Below are 19,746 nucleotides of genomic sequence, written 5' to 3'. Positions count from 1 at the left end.
TCATTGTTCACAAAATGTCTGCCAAATATCCAAGTCTGAATAACTGTAATTTATCAGTCGGTCATTCTTTCAAATAAAAACGGGACTCCACAAAAACAGCAGCAATTGCAGTTCATAACTGAACGAATCACACAAGTGTTTTTACTCTAGGCAGCCATCATACTTCGATAGTCAGCATAAGTTCTTTGTGCCGAGTTCCAGCTCATCACTCAGATATCAAAATGATGCATATTTGAGGTGAAAGATTTAATAAAATTAGTAATTCTACTGCTTACTTCACCAAGGACGTTCTAAAGTAAAACTGGTAGTTTTTCCCCAGCGAGCGTGTGGCAGTAAAGAACATAATGACTGCCAGTACAATTTAGTGCCACTGCCTTGATTTGGGCCAAGATATAGTTTTCTCAGCATTGTGTCTGCAACATCAATGTAAATGTCAATACAGTAAAAAATAATAACATTTAAATATTATTACAAAAATAATTTTGACCTCATAGACCTCATGAAAGAGTCTTGGGGATCGTGGGGTTCACGGGCCACACTTTGGGAACTACTACCCTAGAGCACTCTTGCACATGTGTGTCGGGATACATGTATAACATTTTTCATAGGATTATTGTTTGTAAAAGCTGAAAATTAGAATAGATTCATCCACAAAATGGTACAAAATTATGGCAGGTTCATTTAATAGAAAGTAATGCAGATGAACCTACTATAACTATATGGCATATCAAGGATGAATGCCACCAACAAACTATTAGAAGCAAGACACAAAAGAATATATAAAGTTCAGTTCTATTTATATGAAGTTCAAAATCTACTAAAATAAAAATATTTTCATTTTTAAGGATGCAAACATTGGTGGTAAATCAATTTTAAAAACAAAGGAGGGAAATGATCCTCAGAAAAATCAGGATAGTAGTTCTTTCTAGGAAGATTGAAGAGGCTTTGACTGGGAAGGGCCAGGTAGCAGCTTCTGGGATGTTGGCAACGAACTAATGCTTGTCTGGGTGTTGTTTACAATGGTATTCCTTGAAATAATTATTTATGCTATTTTCTGGGACTGTGTGTACCCGAATGCTATCTTCATAAGAAATGTTTTAAAATATCAGTTCTTTCATTCTTGCCATATATCGATGACTGGATTTCATGATCTTGGATTTATTTAAATTCTACCTTTAACTAGCAGATTCACTATGGAAAAAAAAAAAAAAGCCTAATTGGTATTAACTGTAAGAAAGAAGCAACATCCCTTTTTAGGCAATAGTGGAAGCATTCAATGGGGTGGAGGTGAGGTTCACCGGAAATTTTCCATTTTATTTCACGAAAGAGCATTTTCTACCATCTGCTCTCTGAAAACGGACGGTTGCTCTGAAAATTAAGCTCCCTTCACTGTGTTGTCTCTTCCTTCATTTTCAGTGACAACAGTTTTCCAAATGTCTTAATCTATGCCAAAAATCTTTTTAAGGATATTAAGAAAAACAACAACAACAAACACCCACTGCTTGATGGTGCTCACTGTCACACAACACTGTGATGCGGATATCACAGGAAATGTGCTAGCAATTACAAAGACAAACAAGTCCAAGTCTGTTTGGGAATCATAGGCTGAAGTTAAAATAAAGGATCACTGTCACGGAACATATGTTTTCCCACAAAGCCCAAAATAAACTGAAAGTCTAAAGAACATCTTAAAATATTTTATAGATGTAGTTTTTGCTACCAAAATAAAACTACTACAATTCTTTAACTCTTATAAAATAATACTGCCAATATTATCCATTTAACATCTACATATTTTCCACACAATTATGAATTTAAAATGGTAGTTGTGTTTGATAAAGTTTGATTTCTAAAAGTCAATTAAATATTTTAGGACTCTAAAATTTCAACAGAATTAAATCCTTCACTCTTTAATGACAGATGAACTCTGTAATCTGTATAAAATTTCTTATCACTCAGTTCTCTCCATACTTACTGTATTCTTTAACTTAAGCATTGCAACCTCCAAAATTCTTAATTTTTATTTTATAACATTAAGAATTGAGTAACCTAGATTACTATCACTACTCACAGCAAAAACCTCTGAAATGAATCTAAAATTTAAATATAAAAGTAAGATTTTCAAAGAGACAAAAATTTGAGTTCATTTTTTTCATAATCTTGGGATAGGAAACGCTTTTCTAAGTATGATACAAAAACCAGAAGCCGCAGAAAAAAGATTAATAAATCCAACTATTTAAAAGAATATTTCTGTACATTAAAAAAAAGACAGAAATAAATCAAATGACATATAAAGAAAAATACTTACAAGATATATTACAAAGATGGGAATTCCCCCACATATAAATTGCTCTTAGGAATCACAATGAAGACAATGGAAATATGGAAATATGAAAACTGTAAGACAGCTCACAAAGTGAAAGTAAAAATAAACAGACAAAAAGATGTTCATTCTAACTTATAATAAAGGAAATATATATATCAAAACAAGATGCTATTTTTCTTCTCTCAGATAATCAAACATGTTTATAATTCAGTGTTACTGAAACGGGAAAACAGGCTTTCTCGTACTATATTGGTGTAAGTACAAATAGACATAACCTTTTTTAATAGCTTTAATGAGATATAGATAATTCACATACCATAATATTCACCCATTTAAAGTATACAATTCAATGGTTTTTAGTTAATCAGAGAATTATGCAACTATCACACAATCTAATTGTAGAACATTTTTATCACTCGAAACAGGAACTTTCATACCCATTACCTATCACTTCCCGTTCTCTCCCATGCTTGCATTCCTAGACATACAGGCCCTTATTTTAAGGGCAACCTGTCAATGTCAATCAAAAATTTAAATGTGCAAACTTGTGACTGAACAATTACACGTCAAAGAATGTATCATATAATAATCAACCTATAATACACAAAGATATACACGGGGATGTTGTTGAAACACTTTGTTATATATAGCAAAGTACTCTACACAACCTGTATCCTTCAATAAGACACTGTATTAATAAAATGTGTATATCAATAAAATGAAATACAAAGCAACTATTTAAAAGAATGAAGCCATATTTCTGATATAGAAAAATCATCAGAATATACATTTAAATTAAAAAATCAAACAGTAGATAGTGTATGATCTATGATCTCATTTTATTTAAAAAATGCAATATTCCTAAAAATTTTTAAAGAGAGTACACATTAAATTTTCAGGTTGAGAAAATGGAAGTTAAATATTTAATTTAATATTCAACATTTCAATTTAAATATCATTAACTCACTTGAAATAATGCTATTTATTATTTTTAAAACACCACCCAGCAACAACAAAATGTTTTTAAATGACAACACGTACAATACACATCAGGGTTATTTTATGTAGACAAGAGTCTACTAAATTTCAAAACAGAAAAGCATTTATGCTCATGTCCAAAAGTAAATGTTCAATAAAAGTTACATAGGCAAGTAGACATAAGATTATCCTTCTAAAGAATAACGATGCCGATCACAACATAATTATGCATTTAAATTTAGGGGAAAAAATCCAAGTTAGAAAAATATCTCTGGAAAAGAGACAAAAATAATAAAGCAATATAATTAGTATTTAATATTTAAAAATGAAATATTTTTAAATTTTGTTCTAAAACTTAAGAAATTTTTAAGAAAAATATTTGTTCTGTATTAAAAATATAAACAGTATTTCTGTATTTTTGAAGGCAACCTAAACTGCAACTTGCCTCTGCCTTTAAATGTCTCTTGATGACCTTTGCTTTTTTATTTTCATTCTTATTTTTGCACATAATAAATTCTTGACTTGTACCTCCTAGTAACATACAATTTTCAATAGGCTTCCAAGTATTAGTTTTTATTCTAGAAGTTAAATTGTTTATGATACAAAACTTATAAAATTCATCCTTTCAATTTTATCAGGTAAGATAAAATTCATTACCCTAAAGAAATACTTAGAGAGGCATATAAAGATAGAGATATAAGGATATTCTTCCCAGAATTATTTACACTAGTGAAAATTATAAGCAATCTCAATACCCAACAATAGGGATTAATAGTTTAGTGGTTACCAGAGGGTAAAGGGGCAGAAGGGTGGGAGACGAGGGTAAAAGGGATCAAAATCTATGGTGATAGAAGGAGAACTGACTCTGCGTGGTGAACACACAATGTGACATATAGGTGACGTATTACAGAATCACACCTGAGACCTAAGTAACTTTACTAACAATTGCCACCCAAATAAACTTTAATTAAAAAAATTAACTGGGGATATCTCCATAATATGAAATATAATATAGCCATTAAAAATAGATGCTTAGGAACAATACTTAAAAGTATGAAAAATACTCAAGATATACAAAACAATATGTACAATATCATCTTACTTTTCTAAGGAAAATATGTTTATAGGACACAATGAAAAGACTAAAAGATAATACAATGACATTTATCATTGTTTTTATTTCTAGGTTTTTATTTTATAGGTGATTTTATTTCCTTCTTTACATACATCTAGAATTTCCAAAATTTCTTCAATAGAAATCTAAATAAATTATTTTACAATTACAAATACTGCTTTAAAAGAAAGATGAAACAAAGATAGTTCTCACATTGGGGCAACTCAGCATATACTTTCAAATATTTTACGATAAAAAAAATTTTTTTCCTTAATATGATATATAGATGATGTATTACAGAATTATACACCTTAAATGTATGTAACTTTGCTATCAATTGTCAGCCTCATAAAATTTAATTTAAAAAAAAAGAAAATTTTGTTTCAAATAAGTCAGATATGACTATGTAATGGCATAAAGGGTTATTTTAGCCAAAATATATACTGAATATATTTTAAGATATGGAGTAAGTTGATGTTTACATGCAAACTTCTGAATGATGCCAAAATATTTTTACAGCATGCCAAAAAGAAAAACAAAAACATAAGAGTGTGGAAAAATAAAGCCACACACATTTAAAAATGAATCTCTGATACAATACATGATAACTGTAAACATTTAACTTTCAACACATATGTGGGTAGCACTGGTTTGTTCACCCCTCACCTAAGTTGTCGTCATAAAGATATTATTTCATGAAAGACCAAAAAAATTTCCAAAAGCCACCACTTCCTTTCAATTATTTCAATTACTCTATGGTAAGCAGCCTCAACAGTAAGAAATAGTACAAAGCAAAAGTAAAAGAAAAAATAGCTGGATAAAACTTGGTATGACTTGTAAAAATAATTAATGACAATTTTTAAAAAGAAAGATATTCATAACAAAAGCTCAAAAGACAGTACATCTGAATATAACAAGTACTATCCTCAAAACAGTATTATCCTCAAGAGTTTTTAAAAATCTAATTTCTTTTTATTTCAACAGTTTTTTGTTTGTTTATTTTTTTAATACTAGGATTGTACTATTGCACTAAGGAAAAAAAATACTGCATGCCTTAAATTGGAGCTACGAAACGAGAGGCAGAATACTACTGAGACCAGCAGCAATAATTCTACCAGATGGAAATTTCAAAGACAAAATAGCCCACCTCCTCCATTATCAACAAAAATAAATTTACATACTCAAGATATTGTTTGGAATAGCTAAGGAAAAATATCAATGTCTTTTGCAATATTTTATAAATATGATGGTAAGAAAACCATTACGTTGAAAATAACCACAGTGAAATTAAATTTTAGAAATTCTTAGAAGCATGAAAGATAAAATTATTTAAATAAATGTATTAGAAGCATTCATCCAATAACATTGTTCACATTTGTACATTTAAAAAGTGTATTACAATTTACAAGTTACATCTATTTCATTATTCTTATTTGATTTGGGTAACAACCCTGTGAGGTCAATAATTATCCTCTCTTTAAATAAAAACTAAACTGATATTCTTAACTTCCCTGGGTCATATGACTAGAGAATGGTAACAGCAGGTTAAGGACACAGTTTTTCAGGTTCCTCATCTAATAACGTTCTGTCATACCACACAGATGGTCAAAGTGTTTCATTGGCATCACAAGCAAAAATAAAAATAATAATAATGACTTTTAAGTTTCCCAGAATTAAATTTTTAAGAAAAAAAATAATATAGCAAATTAGGCTTTGTTCAATGACTACTATACGTGAAGCATATAGGTACATACAGGCTACATAAGTTTCATATTAGTGCTGTGAAGCAGATGTCTCCCTCATTGGATGAGGAAATAGGCTCAGAGAGGATAAGTACCTGCCTATTTTCACACAGCTAAGGAACAGAATTTAAATCCATGTATTCTTGACTCCAAAGCCCATGCTTACCCAATAAACAATAGTGCCTTTTTAATAATTCTACTTTCAAAAGACCAAAGAGAGTTAGCATATTAATTCATATATCAGCTATAGTATAGCTTAATTTAGCAGGTCAAATAATAAAAATAGTAAGAATAATGAAACTAGAAGGATACATAGCAAGTAAGTTGCGATAAAGGGAGGACAGATTTCACTGAGGTCAAAGATACTGCTTCTAAAAACTGCCATTTCCCCTAGCCCCTGAGAATCACGAATTGATAGGAAGTCAGCAAGTCAGGAAATAGTCTCTCAGCACACCCTGCGCAGTAGGCAGAGAGCTGGGACGCACAACATACAAGTCGGGCATTAAAAACATAGAAAGACAAACCCTGCCTACCCTGTACCATCACTTTATATTTGTAGCAAAGACACCCTCTTCCTACCATGCATCATTATTCTAAGTAGGACCTGAAAACTCAGATTACACAAAATATCAAAATAGTGTTAATAATTAGATACAACAGAAATATCTCAATCCTACCTCCTTCTCATGCATTCGAGAGAGTAAGTGATCCTCATGGAAACTGCTGGATTTTCTCAGGCTGAATTTCGGAGTCATCTGTTGAATGAGTAAGAGTTATCCAACACTTTTTCAGGCCCAGTTTACACTTAACTGAAAAGTAAACTTCTAAATTGCCCGAAGTTCATGCCAAAATAATACCAACATTGGAGAGAAAAAAAATGATTTTTTCACATCCAAGTGATAGGATTAATAAGACTATTAAGCTTCATAATGTGGACCTGCATTACTTTCTGCAAATCACTTATAAGATTATTTTATTTAAAAATATCTGTCCACAGGAAAAGTCCAATGGAATTCTTACCTACCAGAGAAGCGGGAATAGGCTTCTGTCTCAGGTACCGAGGATTTTCTATCTGAAAATTTAAAAGTAAAATGAGGTCTTAATAATTTTTGACTTTTAATTATTATTTGATGAATATAGAATTAAGCTGCTATATAAATATGTTTTCTATACGGCTTAGTAGTTGCTTTTTTTTTTAGAAACTACGCATTGTGTAATACATTTCAGTGGCCTACTAACAAGTGAAATATAAATCCTAAACGCCTTTGCACACACAAATGTGCCTTCGTGATCCGCTCCCAGCCTCTCTTGCCCAGGCTCATCCCCATTACGCCTCCCCTCAGGTTCACACTCCGAGGATGACCTCCATCACCAGGACAGGACAGGTCTTCTTACGCCTCTCTACCTCTGTGCATGACTGTGTCCAGCCCGTCATCCCCCATGAGCACACAACTATTCATCTTCCAAGTCTCACTTTCATCACTGTACTCCTAGGCAGATTTGATGTATGAATCCTTCAAGATACCTTACAATAGCAACTGGAATACAAAATTCCTTTGGAACTCCTCCTGTATTTACCTCTCAGGCTCAACTATTCGCCAACATGCCCCATATTTCAAGGACACCAAACAACTTGTTTCACCTTGAAAGCATGACACTCTCCTATATCTGAGTCTTTGCAACCTGTGAAATCATTCTCCTAACATCTTCTTGTGGTTAACTTATTCAAGACTCTCAGTTCAAGAATCATCTCCCCCAGGAAATTTAGTTAAGTTCCTACTATCCGGTAGTACCGTGGGGATCCGTTCCCTTTTATGATCTAACATGTACCTTCTGGAAAAGAGTAAGGACTCTAAACACAAACTACGACTCTGTTGTAACCCATCTATCTCCTAGCATCCACCACAGGGCCTGGCAGGTAGTGGGTGCCCAACAAATATCCATTAGGAAGGGAGGGGGAGGAAAAGTGAAAGGGTGAAGGAAGGGAGAGAGGGAGGGAGGGAGGAGGAAAGAAGAAATGGAGGGAGCGAGGGAGGGAGGAGGGCGGGAAAAACTGGACCTGATCCCACCCTCTTATCAGCTCCTAAAGTATCCTGTGTCTCTCATAGCTCTTATACTTTAAGTGTTTATCAGTAAGTCTCCACATCTGTCTTTAAGCAACAATGAGTGCAAGCACAGGGACTTCCCAAGTTTGTATTCCTGGTACCTGGCACAATACCTAACCCATAGTAGACTTTCAACAAAATATTTATTAAATTAATATACTGTATAATAAACGAGAAACACTGATTGTTATCCCAACTATTTCATTCACAGATGATCTGATAATAAAAAAGAATTATCATGGCATTCTAATATCTCGACATACTAAACTTACAATTTACTACATGGATAATCTCAAAATATACAAGAATATAAATATAAGACTACCCATAACTCCAGCAGAGGACAGTGGCTCAGACCCTGACGTACACCATACAAACAACTGACTATCTTTTTCAAATACACGTTATTGGGCTCCATTCCTCCAAAACCCCATTGTGTTTTCAAAAAACTCAAAAGATTTATTATAGTTAATAATTACGGAAGATAAACAATCCATACCCAATTTGAAAATAAAGTTAAAGATGAATAAAGAGTCAATTAATCAAATAACATAGAGGAAATACAATTAAAAATAGAACTCATTCAAGTTTAAAAAATTAAAACCCTCTATAGCAACAGATAGATTCTGAAGAGTGTTTTAGCACCTAGATTAGGAGAAATTTACAAGATAATTTTCTTTCACCTGGGGACTAGTCCCCATAAACCCAGGCAGTTGCCTGGATTTAAATTTCTCTCCCCATCCTTCAAAACCCATACAAATCAACAAAGAGAGCAAAGAAACATATCCATCACCCATGCCGACTTCATAACAGAAAGAGATCACTGAAACCCTCTAGCAACACGTAAGTGGCCAAAGAAAAATCACATCTGTAGAACTACCTCCTAAAACAAACCAGTCACAGAATGGAAAAAAAGGATCCTAGTACTTCAGGGTCCTAGTGGTGGGAGAACAGAAGTGTCATCAAAGAGTGACCTGTAGAAGGAGAGTGGCTTACCTTAAGTGGTAGTACGATAAAACCTAATAGATCAAAGTGCTAGAACAGGGAAGCCAAAAGAAGGGCATGGTTAAGTGTGAAGAACCAGAAAAAGTCTTAGGAAGGAACCACTTCTGTGGCAGAGAGAGGCGCCTTGGAAGGAAGGCTGTCCATGATGAAGGGAAAGAAAAAAGGAACTGGAGAATAGGGTCCTACAGAAACAAGACAGAATCAAAGACTCTGAAAATGAGAGGCCAAAATGACAACCACAAAAGGTGCCATTTGTTAAACAATCTGAAAATTAATATAAGACCCGGTATTATATATTATATTATATTATATTATATTATATTATATTATATTATATTATATTATATTAATTATATTATATTATATTATACCTGGTCTTATAGCAAAATAAGACCCGGTCTTACATAAGACCGGGTCTTATAGTAAAATAAGACTGGGTATTATACTACATTATATAATATAAGACCTGCTCTTATATTAAAATCAGACCAGGTCTTATATTAATTTTTGCTCCAAAAGACGCATTAGAGCTGATTGTCCGGCTAGGTCTTATTTTCAGGGAAACATGGTAAGAAACAAAGGAAGCTACCCAAACCACCTCTCCCATACAGGCACTGGCTATTGCTTGTTCAGAAAAATCCAACACAATTAATCATGAACAAAGAAAAAATAATCCATAAAAATTTACTATAAAAATAGAAAACAAAAATCAAAACCTGTACAGTAATACAGGTTTTGACTTCTGACTCCGCGCCCTCTAGCAGTCTGATTCATCAGGATTGTCCGCACCCGCTCAGTGCAGGCCACTCTCTGCAGGTCAGTATTGGATGGTATTTATATTCTACCACTGCTAGGACATTATGTATTCAAATATAACTTTTAAATATATATATAAAGAGCGGTACAAATAAAGTCAAAAAAGTAGAAAGATGTTAAACAGGAGCTGCCCAAATAAGATCTTGGCAATGTTCCCAGATGCCCAATCAATGTGTAAAAGTAAACTATTTCTGTAAATTAGCAAAAATCATTCAGAAAAAAACGATGATTTTATGAAGATATATATATGCGTGTGTGTATATATATATACACACACATATGTGTGTATATATATATATATATATATATATATATATATATATATTATATACACACACATACACAAGTGCCAAAAAAATGTATACTCATTTTAAGAAAGGAAAACTGTATTAAAATTGTAATGCTCAATATATACCGACAACAAAAGATGAATAGAGTCACTTTTGACTTCTGCAATTACAAGAGGTGCTCAAAGTGGTTACCATCAGCATCCAGACACTTCTGATCACGGAGAACTACTTTTTGAGCAACATTGACAAAAGTGCCCACTTGTATACATTTTTTTGGCACCCCTGGTATATATAGTTTCTAAACATATAATATATAATTATATATATATATATATATATATATATATATATATATATATATATATATATATACACATATACACACACACACACACACACACACACACACACATATATATATATAATTCCTAAAAATAAACCTAAGAAAATATACATAAGCCCTCTATGCAGAAAATAGTTAAGCTTTTTTGAAACACATTAAGACTGAAATAGAAAGTGAAACCATGTTTTTGGATAGTCTCAATATTGTAAAAATGTCAATTCTCCAACTAAATTTATCCAAATCAAAATCTCAATAGGGTTTTTGGAAAACCAAGTTCATTATAAATAAATACACAATTTCTGAAGAAAAAACTCAAGGTGGGGTGACTTACAGAGACATAATAAAACTACAGTAATGAAGATAAGTCAATAGAACAAACTAGAAAGTACCAGAAACTCAAATATATATGATTCATGAAAGAGCTAGCATTGCAAATTATTGAGAAAATAAGAATGTGTTCAATCTGTGGAAGAAAATAATATCAGATCCCTTCCTTGCACCATATATATAATAAATTCCCAATGGATTCAATACTTATCATTAAAAGCAGAATTATAAAAACTTCCAGAAGACAATTTAGAAGAATGACTTTATGGCCTTGGAGTAGAGATGATTTCTTAAACAAGAAACATTTAAAAAGCATAAACAAAAAGAAATTAATAAATTTGAGCACTTTAAGAACTTCTCTCCAAAAAAAGATACCACAAATAAACTAAAAAGACAAACCATAAATTGGGAGATGTTTGCATAAATGATTAGTCTCTAAAATGTGTAAAGAAGGCCTTTAAATATCAAAAACAACAACAACCCATTTGAAAAATATGGGAAAAACGTGAGACACATCTCACTGATGAAGAAATTTGAATTTCTAATAAACATATGAAAATCTGCTTGATCTGTTTAGAAATAAAAAAATGTAAAGTAATACCACAGTGAGATAGCATTTTACAGCCACAAGATTGGCATACAATAAAAATTTGACAATAAAAGTGTTCCAGATGTGGAGCAATATTGGTGGGTGTATGAATTAGTACATTTACTACGGAAAATATTAATAATAACAAAATCCACTTAATATCACACCAGAGTAAGAGGCATGTTCTTTAGCAAATAACACTGTACTATATATACACAGCTTTTTGAAAAATAGAGGCAGCAAATTTCCAGCAGGCAGCAAACTGCACTCAATAAATATTTATTGTCTGAAGGCATATATAAGAAAAGTAAATAACCATTCTCTATTTTTGAATGGAGAAAACGAGCATAGAAAGTAAGTTCTTCAAACATACATGCAAATCTGAAAATACATAAAACCCTAATTTACGAAACAAAATTAAATATAAGGGGGAAAACAAAGGGAGAAGGAAACAGAGAATTCTCAAAGATGCTCGAGCTCTAATTAAGCTTAAAATTTAAAACCAAAAGCCAAGAAAACCATTTGCGTCTTATTTTTACCCAGCTCTACATTTATAAACAGGGTACAAAATATCGGTTTAGTTCATTACAATGTAGCCTTTTGATGATACAAAAGTAACTCCTCTTTCACCCTCTTTATCTTTAAAAGCCATTAAACACAGAAGTTAAGGAGTCATTCTGTTATCATAAATGTCCTTCCTCAAGTAGACAAAAAAAAAAAAAAAGTCTATTCTAATATTTAAAAGCAACAGTGAACACTATAAACAAGCATAAATCTTCTGTTGTTACTCATTTATTGAGTTATTCATATATTGCCTTCGTCTTGTAACCACTCTTAATATGTAAGGAAAATTATTCATAGTAAAGCATGTTCTTGAGTCTACTTGGGGGAAATAAGCAATCTATTTTCTGATTTCATAACAACAGCCAGATGTGCTTTGAAGTTAAATGTTCCCACTTTGTAACCCACAAGTAACATGGACTTGAAACAATCTGTAAACAGTCTTAACATTTACTTTTTTCATGCCTCTTTTAGCAAACTTCTTGTTCTCTCGTAATACCTCAAAAAAGAATACCACAATAAAGAATGTCCAAAATGGAAAATAAAAAGGTCTTATGTAAAACATTAAAGTCTAACAAAATATACAGAAAACAAAGCCAAAAATAATTAAGCTCCAATAACATGAATAAATCACATAACTGAACAATTTAGTGTTTAAGAAGCAAGTACAATCATAGTAATAAAATATATAATAATTTAAACTAGACATAAATACAGACATCTGAATGCTCTCGATTAAAAACTGGCTTTTGACATTTTATTTTGTTTAGTGCTTTAGCAGATTTGTTTGTTTGGTTACAAAGGGTTCTGTCAGTTTGTTTCTTCAAATTACTCAGGATTTGTTCAAACTCACCAAATATCCTCTTATAGACTAATGTTGATCAAATAGAGATGGTCTCTGGTTCCAGAAAAATAGAAAGACATTTTATCTGATATTTTAGCTGTCTTTGAGGAAAGGACATGATTATGCAATATATTACTAGCAACACAACTAAATATTTTTAAGTCATAGCATCAGAGAAACTGCCAAAACTTTCTCTATAGCATAAAATAAGTTCAGTCCTCAAGGTTAAATCAATTATGCTCTAAAATAATGTTTTAAAGTCAATATTTTAGAATTTGAAAAATGTTTTTCCACAGAAATAATACTACAAATGGAGGCTCATTCATTGGTTTACTCACAACATTTCAACAAACATTTAATGAGCACGAACAAAATACAAAAATAAAGACAAGGTCCATTCATCGCACAAGGAAAAGCAAATAAGCCAGAGGAACAGAATGGAAACAAACATGTACTGTCAATTGATTTGAGACAAATAAAAATGTATTGCAGTAGGAAAAGAATAGTATTTTCAACAAATGGGAATGTTACCTGGATATACGAGTACATGGGACAAAAACAAATCTTAACCCCATATCTTACAACATATACCACACCACCTCCAGATGGTATGTGGGTCTAAGTAGAAAAAGTGAAATAATAGAACTGCTAGAAGAAAACATAGGAGCACATCTTTAGGACCTTAGTCAAAGTTCTTAAACAGGACACAAAAATAGCACTAAATATAAAGTGAAAAAAATGAGAAAGTGAATGCATTAAAATTTTAAATTTCTATTCATCAAAGTCACCAACAAGAGAATAAAGGAAAGCAACAAAGTAGAAGAAAATATTTATAGCACTATATTCCAAGAGGACTTGACCAAAATAGCTACAAAGCTCTTACATTTCAGTCAGAAAAACGCTGACAACCCAACAGAAAAATTGGCAAAACCTTAAGTATTAGGTTGGTGAAAAGGTAAATGTGGTTTAAAAGGTTAAAAATAATTGCAAAAACCGCAATTACTTTTGCTCCAACCTAATAGCTCTTCATTCTGAGAGGCTACCCAAACTGTCAATAAGCATATCAAAAAGCAGGTAACTTTATTAGTCATCAGGAAAACACATGCTATAACCGCACAAAGCAACGTCACTAACCACTCTCAGGAATGGCTACATTTTTTTTTGTGTGTGTGTGTGTGGCTTAGGTACATTTTAATGGCTACATTTTTTAATTAAAAACAATTAACTGACAATACCAAATACTGAAGAGAAAGTAGAGGAACAGGAACTGGCACACACTGCTGATGAGGACACAAATTGGCACAATCACTTTAGAAAATTGTTTGGCAGTATCTACTGAATCAATTAGCGTTTTGCTGCATCACAAACCACCCCAAACCTTCACGGCTTCAAACTACAACCATTTGATTTAGCTCGCATTTCTACGGGTCCGCAGCTTGGGCAGCTCATCTGCTGCAACAGCTTGTCTCACCTGAACTTCCTCATACGCCTGCTCCACTCGAGTGATAGCTGCCCCTGGGTGATGGGTGAGAACCTTTCTCAGGAGGCCACAGTGAGCAGACAGACCACAGTGAGTAGAACAGCCAGGCTTCCCACAGTCCTCACAGGAGAGCAGAGCATCCCCAGCTGCTTAATGGCTTGCAGGTGCCCTCTTGCCTTCAGTGGGGAGGTTACCTGGGTCCTGACCTCCCTGATGGGTCCTGATGTCCAGGTGGGGCCCACTGACTCTGGGGTGCTGTTCACCCTCTGAAGCTCCCCAAGGGATCAGGAGAAGACTCACTCAGGCTGACTGCACCCGCTCCTTCGCCCCAAGTCCTGTCCTGAGAGCTCTCCCACACCCGGATGCTGTTCTTTCGGACTCTGCTTCCAGGAACCTAAGGGATCTACTCAGAGTCCTCACTGTTATTTGCTCCTGGTGGGGGTGAGGCTCTGCAGTCAGCACGTGGGACCAGGGTGGGAACTGACAGGTGACCGGGCTGGAAGGCCCAAGAAAGGCTTTCCCCTGACCCCTCACCCCCATCCTCAGAAAAAAGGAAAAAAGATTTATATAAAGAGAGTTATGCACAAAATGCACATAAAATTTATTAACAAAGCAAGAAAGCACCCCCAAAACTAAAGGTTAAAAAGGTTAAAGGGAAAAGAAAAAATAATACAGGAGGAAAATTTGATTGATAGGTTTGGTAAGTAAATCTCTACTTGAATTAAGTATTTTTAGAAAAAACTGTGAACACACTCTGGAAAAAAGAAAGGAAATATTTGGGGGGGGGCAGGAAATGTATTTTTTAACAAAAGTTGGAAAATTCAAGTTCCAGAATATCTAATGCATCCGAATGAAGGTGTGGGCAGACATGCCAGCCATATAAAAATTAGTACAGAGCACAAAAATTAACCAGCTATTGACTGGTCATTCAGAGGAAGAAAGTAAAATAGGTCCATGGTACATCTGCATACAAACTAAAATCAAAGCAAAATCTAAGCTTTTTAATACACTGGATACTTCAATTACTCTACTGTGCTCAAGAGATATAGTTCAGCATAATTAATGCATATATGTTATAAATATGTAAAAATGCAAGACATATATTTTACGCTGTTAGTACATTCTATGAACAATAAAAATGTGAAACAAAACTGTAGGCAGGCCTCGTTTTAAGGCATTACCTCCAACTATTTTAGGTGTTTTATTTTATTATACGAATGAAAAATTTAATCCTCTGAACAGTGAAATAGTCATGAAAAGTACTCTATGTGCTAAGAAATGGACATCAGAAGTTTCAAATGGCTAAGAGAAGTTTAAAAGGATAGCCCAGAATTTTGTTTTTCACTTTGATACTGCTTTCTGGCAAAAAGAATTTGTCTTTTTGAAGGATTTCCTGTGTTTTTCTCCCACGCTGGTAACTTAGGCAACTTCCCCAACACCTTCAAATAAGAAAATGTTTTCCTTTCGACTTACTATTCCCCTCTCGTGATCAATTCCATTTCTCTCTTCTCTTTCACTGACACACTCCCAAAATGACCAAGAGGTTCACATTGCTTTAAATTCTTACCATTGCCCTACCTTCAAATCATGGCCATTGCACGAGCCCAGGTGTCCTCAGTTTGTGATGTCCACCCAGCCCTCCTCGCTCTGAACTCTCTGAAAGTCTCGAGCTGGTCCAGGCTCTGGATGTAACTACCAGACTATGCAGTAGGACTCCAGCCCTTGAGTCTCATGAAGCTCCAATCCTTCAACTCCCCAATTACTCTTACCATCTCTTCAAACTCCACCAGGCTAAAGTAAAACTTTTACCCCCTAAAATGGATTCCCCCATCGGGCAATCAGTTAACTGACAGAGAGCCAACATTCTCATTTCCCAGAAGCAAACCTTTAGGTGCCCTTCTGTTCGGCCTCCCCATCTGTCACTAAGCATTCTTCACTCTGCAATGTGTTTCCTTCCTACCATTTGCATATTCACAGAAATCATACCGATGTGGAGGCCACTACAAACACCTAAAAGATGATTGGTTCCCTTGCTCTAGTTTCACTCCCACCCAATATAACTTTCATAATGCCACCAAGTCAATTTTCCTAAAGCACTGCATTCACTAGAGACCATTACTAGTAGGAAGGGTTTGTTAAAATAACAATCCCCAATGTCAGTGAAGAAGTGAGACAATCCCTCATACTGCTGGTTGGAACGTAAATTGGTATGCACACCTTCTAGACCTAAGAAAGCAACTAAATATGTATCAAGAGACTCTTCTAAGAAATTTTATTGCAGTACTACTTATATTAGCAACAAACTGGGAGCAACCTAAATGTTCAAAAATAGCAGAATGCTTAAATAAATTACGGGAACATGCCTCCAAAAGAAAAATTGCTACCATTAAGATTCATGTTTATACAACTATTATAAACTTAAACCAAATTTAAAATAGCACATAATAAATTAGTATTTAAATAGGACCCCAATTTTGTTTGACTTTTAATTTTATAAGGACACACAGAAAACAAAGGAGGGAAAAATGCGTATAACAAAATGTTAACACAACTCTCAGTATTACAATTTTAAAACATAGTTTATTCCTCAGATTTTCTTTATTTTTCAAATATTCAAATTACAAATTATTTTTATAATAACAAAGTGTGATAAAAGTTGTGTTAAACCCCTTTTCATGTCTTCAAAGCATTTAAACAGCAGGTATATCAAGTATAACGTAGAGGGAAAAAATAAAGCTCCAGGCCTCACTGTTGCCTAAAAACTAAAAGCTAAACTTCTCAGTTTAGCATTCAAGGCTCCCATACGATTCAGCCTGACAACTGCCCTCTAATCCCCTACATACACCCCAAAGATCCAGTCATGACAGCTGACTTGGATCACACCTTTCTTCACGCCTGTTTCTGCCATGAATTCCTAGCTCCCCTCCTCGTCACCTGTCCAAGTAACTCATGCCCACCAGCCCTTGTACCTGAAAGCTGTTGTCCATGATGGCGGCTCCTCCGAAGTCTCCTGAGATTTTGTTTAACCCAAATGAACAACTTGGGTTGTTCTCCAACTCCTCCCTCCTTTCTCCTCCCCTCCACCTCAGTATTCTTTCTATCTAACTCATTTTGGTATTTCATCAAATACCATCTTAAATTATTATTTAACTATGTGTATATCTCTTATTTCCCCAAAACCAAGGCAGCTTGCCGAGGGCAGGGGCTGTGCTATGCTTCTTTGGGATGTTATTTCTCTTTCCTATACTCAAAGTCTTCTCAGTGCTACTACAATACTAAATGTCTAACATCCAATAATATTCACTGAATAGAATTAAATTAGTTCAGATGTTTTCCAAATACAATACGATTCTGACACATCAATATACATACATAAAACAAATACTGTTTTTACCCCAAGATTCCAACTATTAAGGCGGGCTTCGATGTCGCTGTCATCCAAAGAATCAGTAGATTTTTTCAAATGAACTTCCTGAAATACAAAAGAGAAAAGGAAGAAGGGATGGAGGGAAGAAAGAAGGGAAGAGAAAAAAAGACAAAAGGAAGGAGGGAAAAAAGAGAGAAGGAAGAAGGGGAGGTAGGGAAGGGGAGAGAGGAGAGAAGAGGGAGGAAAAGAGAAAAAAGAAAGGAAGAAAGGAAAGGAAAAGATGGACACAATATATGTCATTCAGAGTAATGACAGTTTTGTGTGCTTTTTTGGTAATGCTATATCGCCCTCAGAGGAAAGGATTATGTTACAACTGAGCTAGTTCTCAATTCTAAGTAATGACTGTTTATTATAACTGCTTAGGGCTATGAGATGCCTTCACAATATATTCACACAGTAACGAGACCTCAAAAAAAAACACATCAAAAGAATATTTTAAAAATTAATCCAGACTCTTCTCTTTAAGTTCTTTTACAAAAAGTTTTAATTGTGGTATACCACAGTAGTTTTAAAAGGGGGGTGGGAGAACACTTTAAAAGATGAATTATTTACTCCCATTAAAATTAGTTAACAGGAAAGTTTGTGTTGATGTCCGAGAAGCTCTTTGTTCTTAAATTAATTCTCATTCATACACTGAATATAAAGAGAAAGAAGCTTTGAATTCACATCATGAAAACACAATTATGGTGATTCTTTACTTTAAAAAAAATTTAAAATTCCACGCTTTCCCCTCCCAGATAATTTATTATATTACACATTTATCAAACCAGATTAAAATTATAATTAACTGAGGACAAACTAAGATCTGTGCTCAGAAATGAACAATGATCTGAAAGCTCTAAAAACTTAGGACAGTAAGTCTGTGTAAAATAATAATGTATATTCTAGAGTAGAGCCAAAAATATTTTATTTTGAAATTGAGTTTGTTGGTACAGGATTTTCACACATTTAGAAAACCTCATTACTAACAAACGAATCCATTTACCTATGGCCATTTAAATTATCTGAAGTGATGAAAACCACACTAAAATATTCTTCATATTTTATTGAGTCTCCAAATTTATATTGAACAAAATGTTTATTACATATACTATATTAAAATTCACTATTGCTTCTATGTTGGTCCTCTGTTTTTTTGTGGGGTTTTTTTCTGTGTGTGTGTGAATAAGAACATCTTAAGAAAATGTACTTGCCCTGTTTATTTTGAGTAAATGTAATGGTTGATAACAAATCCACAAATATTCAAAATGTTCTATCCTTTATATTAAAATATTTTCAAAGTTCCGAACTAACTGGGGAAAATGCAAGGAGTTATGGCTAGAACAATATGGGCTAAACAGTCACGCATCACATGACCCCCTGTAACTAAAAGTCTTGTCACCCAAGACAAGCCAGAGTTAAGCTACAAAGACCTTCTTAGGAGGCAGGCAGTCTTTTCCTTTACAAAATTAGCTGGAATGCTCACTGGCACCTTGTTTGACCCAAGTCTACGGTAAAGCAATTAGCTGTGAGAGGTCTTCATATTTCAAGATATAGTTCACTTTCATCAGAAGGGCAGTGCTCCCGATTTCATTACAAGTTAATCCCAATTTGTTACATTTATGGCAACTGAGTGTCTCATCATTTTTATGCATATACTGAGCTAAAGAAAAAAGGAAAAAATAACTAAAAAACAGAGCTTTCCAAAGTTATTCTCCGATGCACAGCAAAAATAATAGGCTGATTAACAGGATGCCTCCAACTTATTGAGAAAGCAGAAAGAACACTGTGGAATATACCAAATACACCATTCCCTTGAC

At 33.8% G+C, this 19,746-nt stretch overlaps 1 protein-coding gene across 4 annotated transcripts in view; it reads right to left on the bottom strand.

The window, feature by feature from the left end:
- The window catches only part of CEP112 (centrosomal protein 112), a 336,631-nt gene that overhangs the window by 286,792 nt on the left and 30,093 nt on the right, over nt 1-19,746 (bottom strand). For all 4 annotated transcript variants that reach the window (XM_088802335.1, XM_088802333.1, XM_088802332.1 and 1 more), the window contains 3 exons: nt 17,915-17,992; nt 7,185-7,232; nt 6,838-6,915 (listed from right to left, as the gene is read on the bottom strand). In XM_088802335.1, coding sequence (XP_088658461.1) covers nt 6,838-6,915; nt 7,185-7,232; nt 17,915-17,992 — 204 coding nt within the window. The remainder of the gene's footprint in view (nt 1-6,837; nt 6,916-7,184; nt 7,233-17,914; nt 17,993-19,746) is intronic.

This window comes from Rhinolophus sinicus, chromosome 12 (assembly GCF_057876585.1).
Source record: "Rhinolophus sinicus isolate RSI-liver-muscle chromosome 12, RSI-T2T, whole genome shotgun sequence".
Taxonomy (NCBI): Eukaryota; Metazoa; Chordata; class Mammalia; order Chiroptera; family Rhinolophidae; genus Rhinolophus; species Rhinolophus sinicus.
This window is presented reverse-complemented; position numbering and strand designations above follow the sequence as displayed.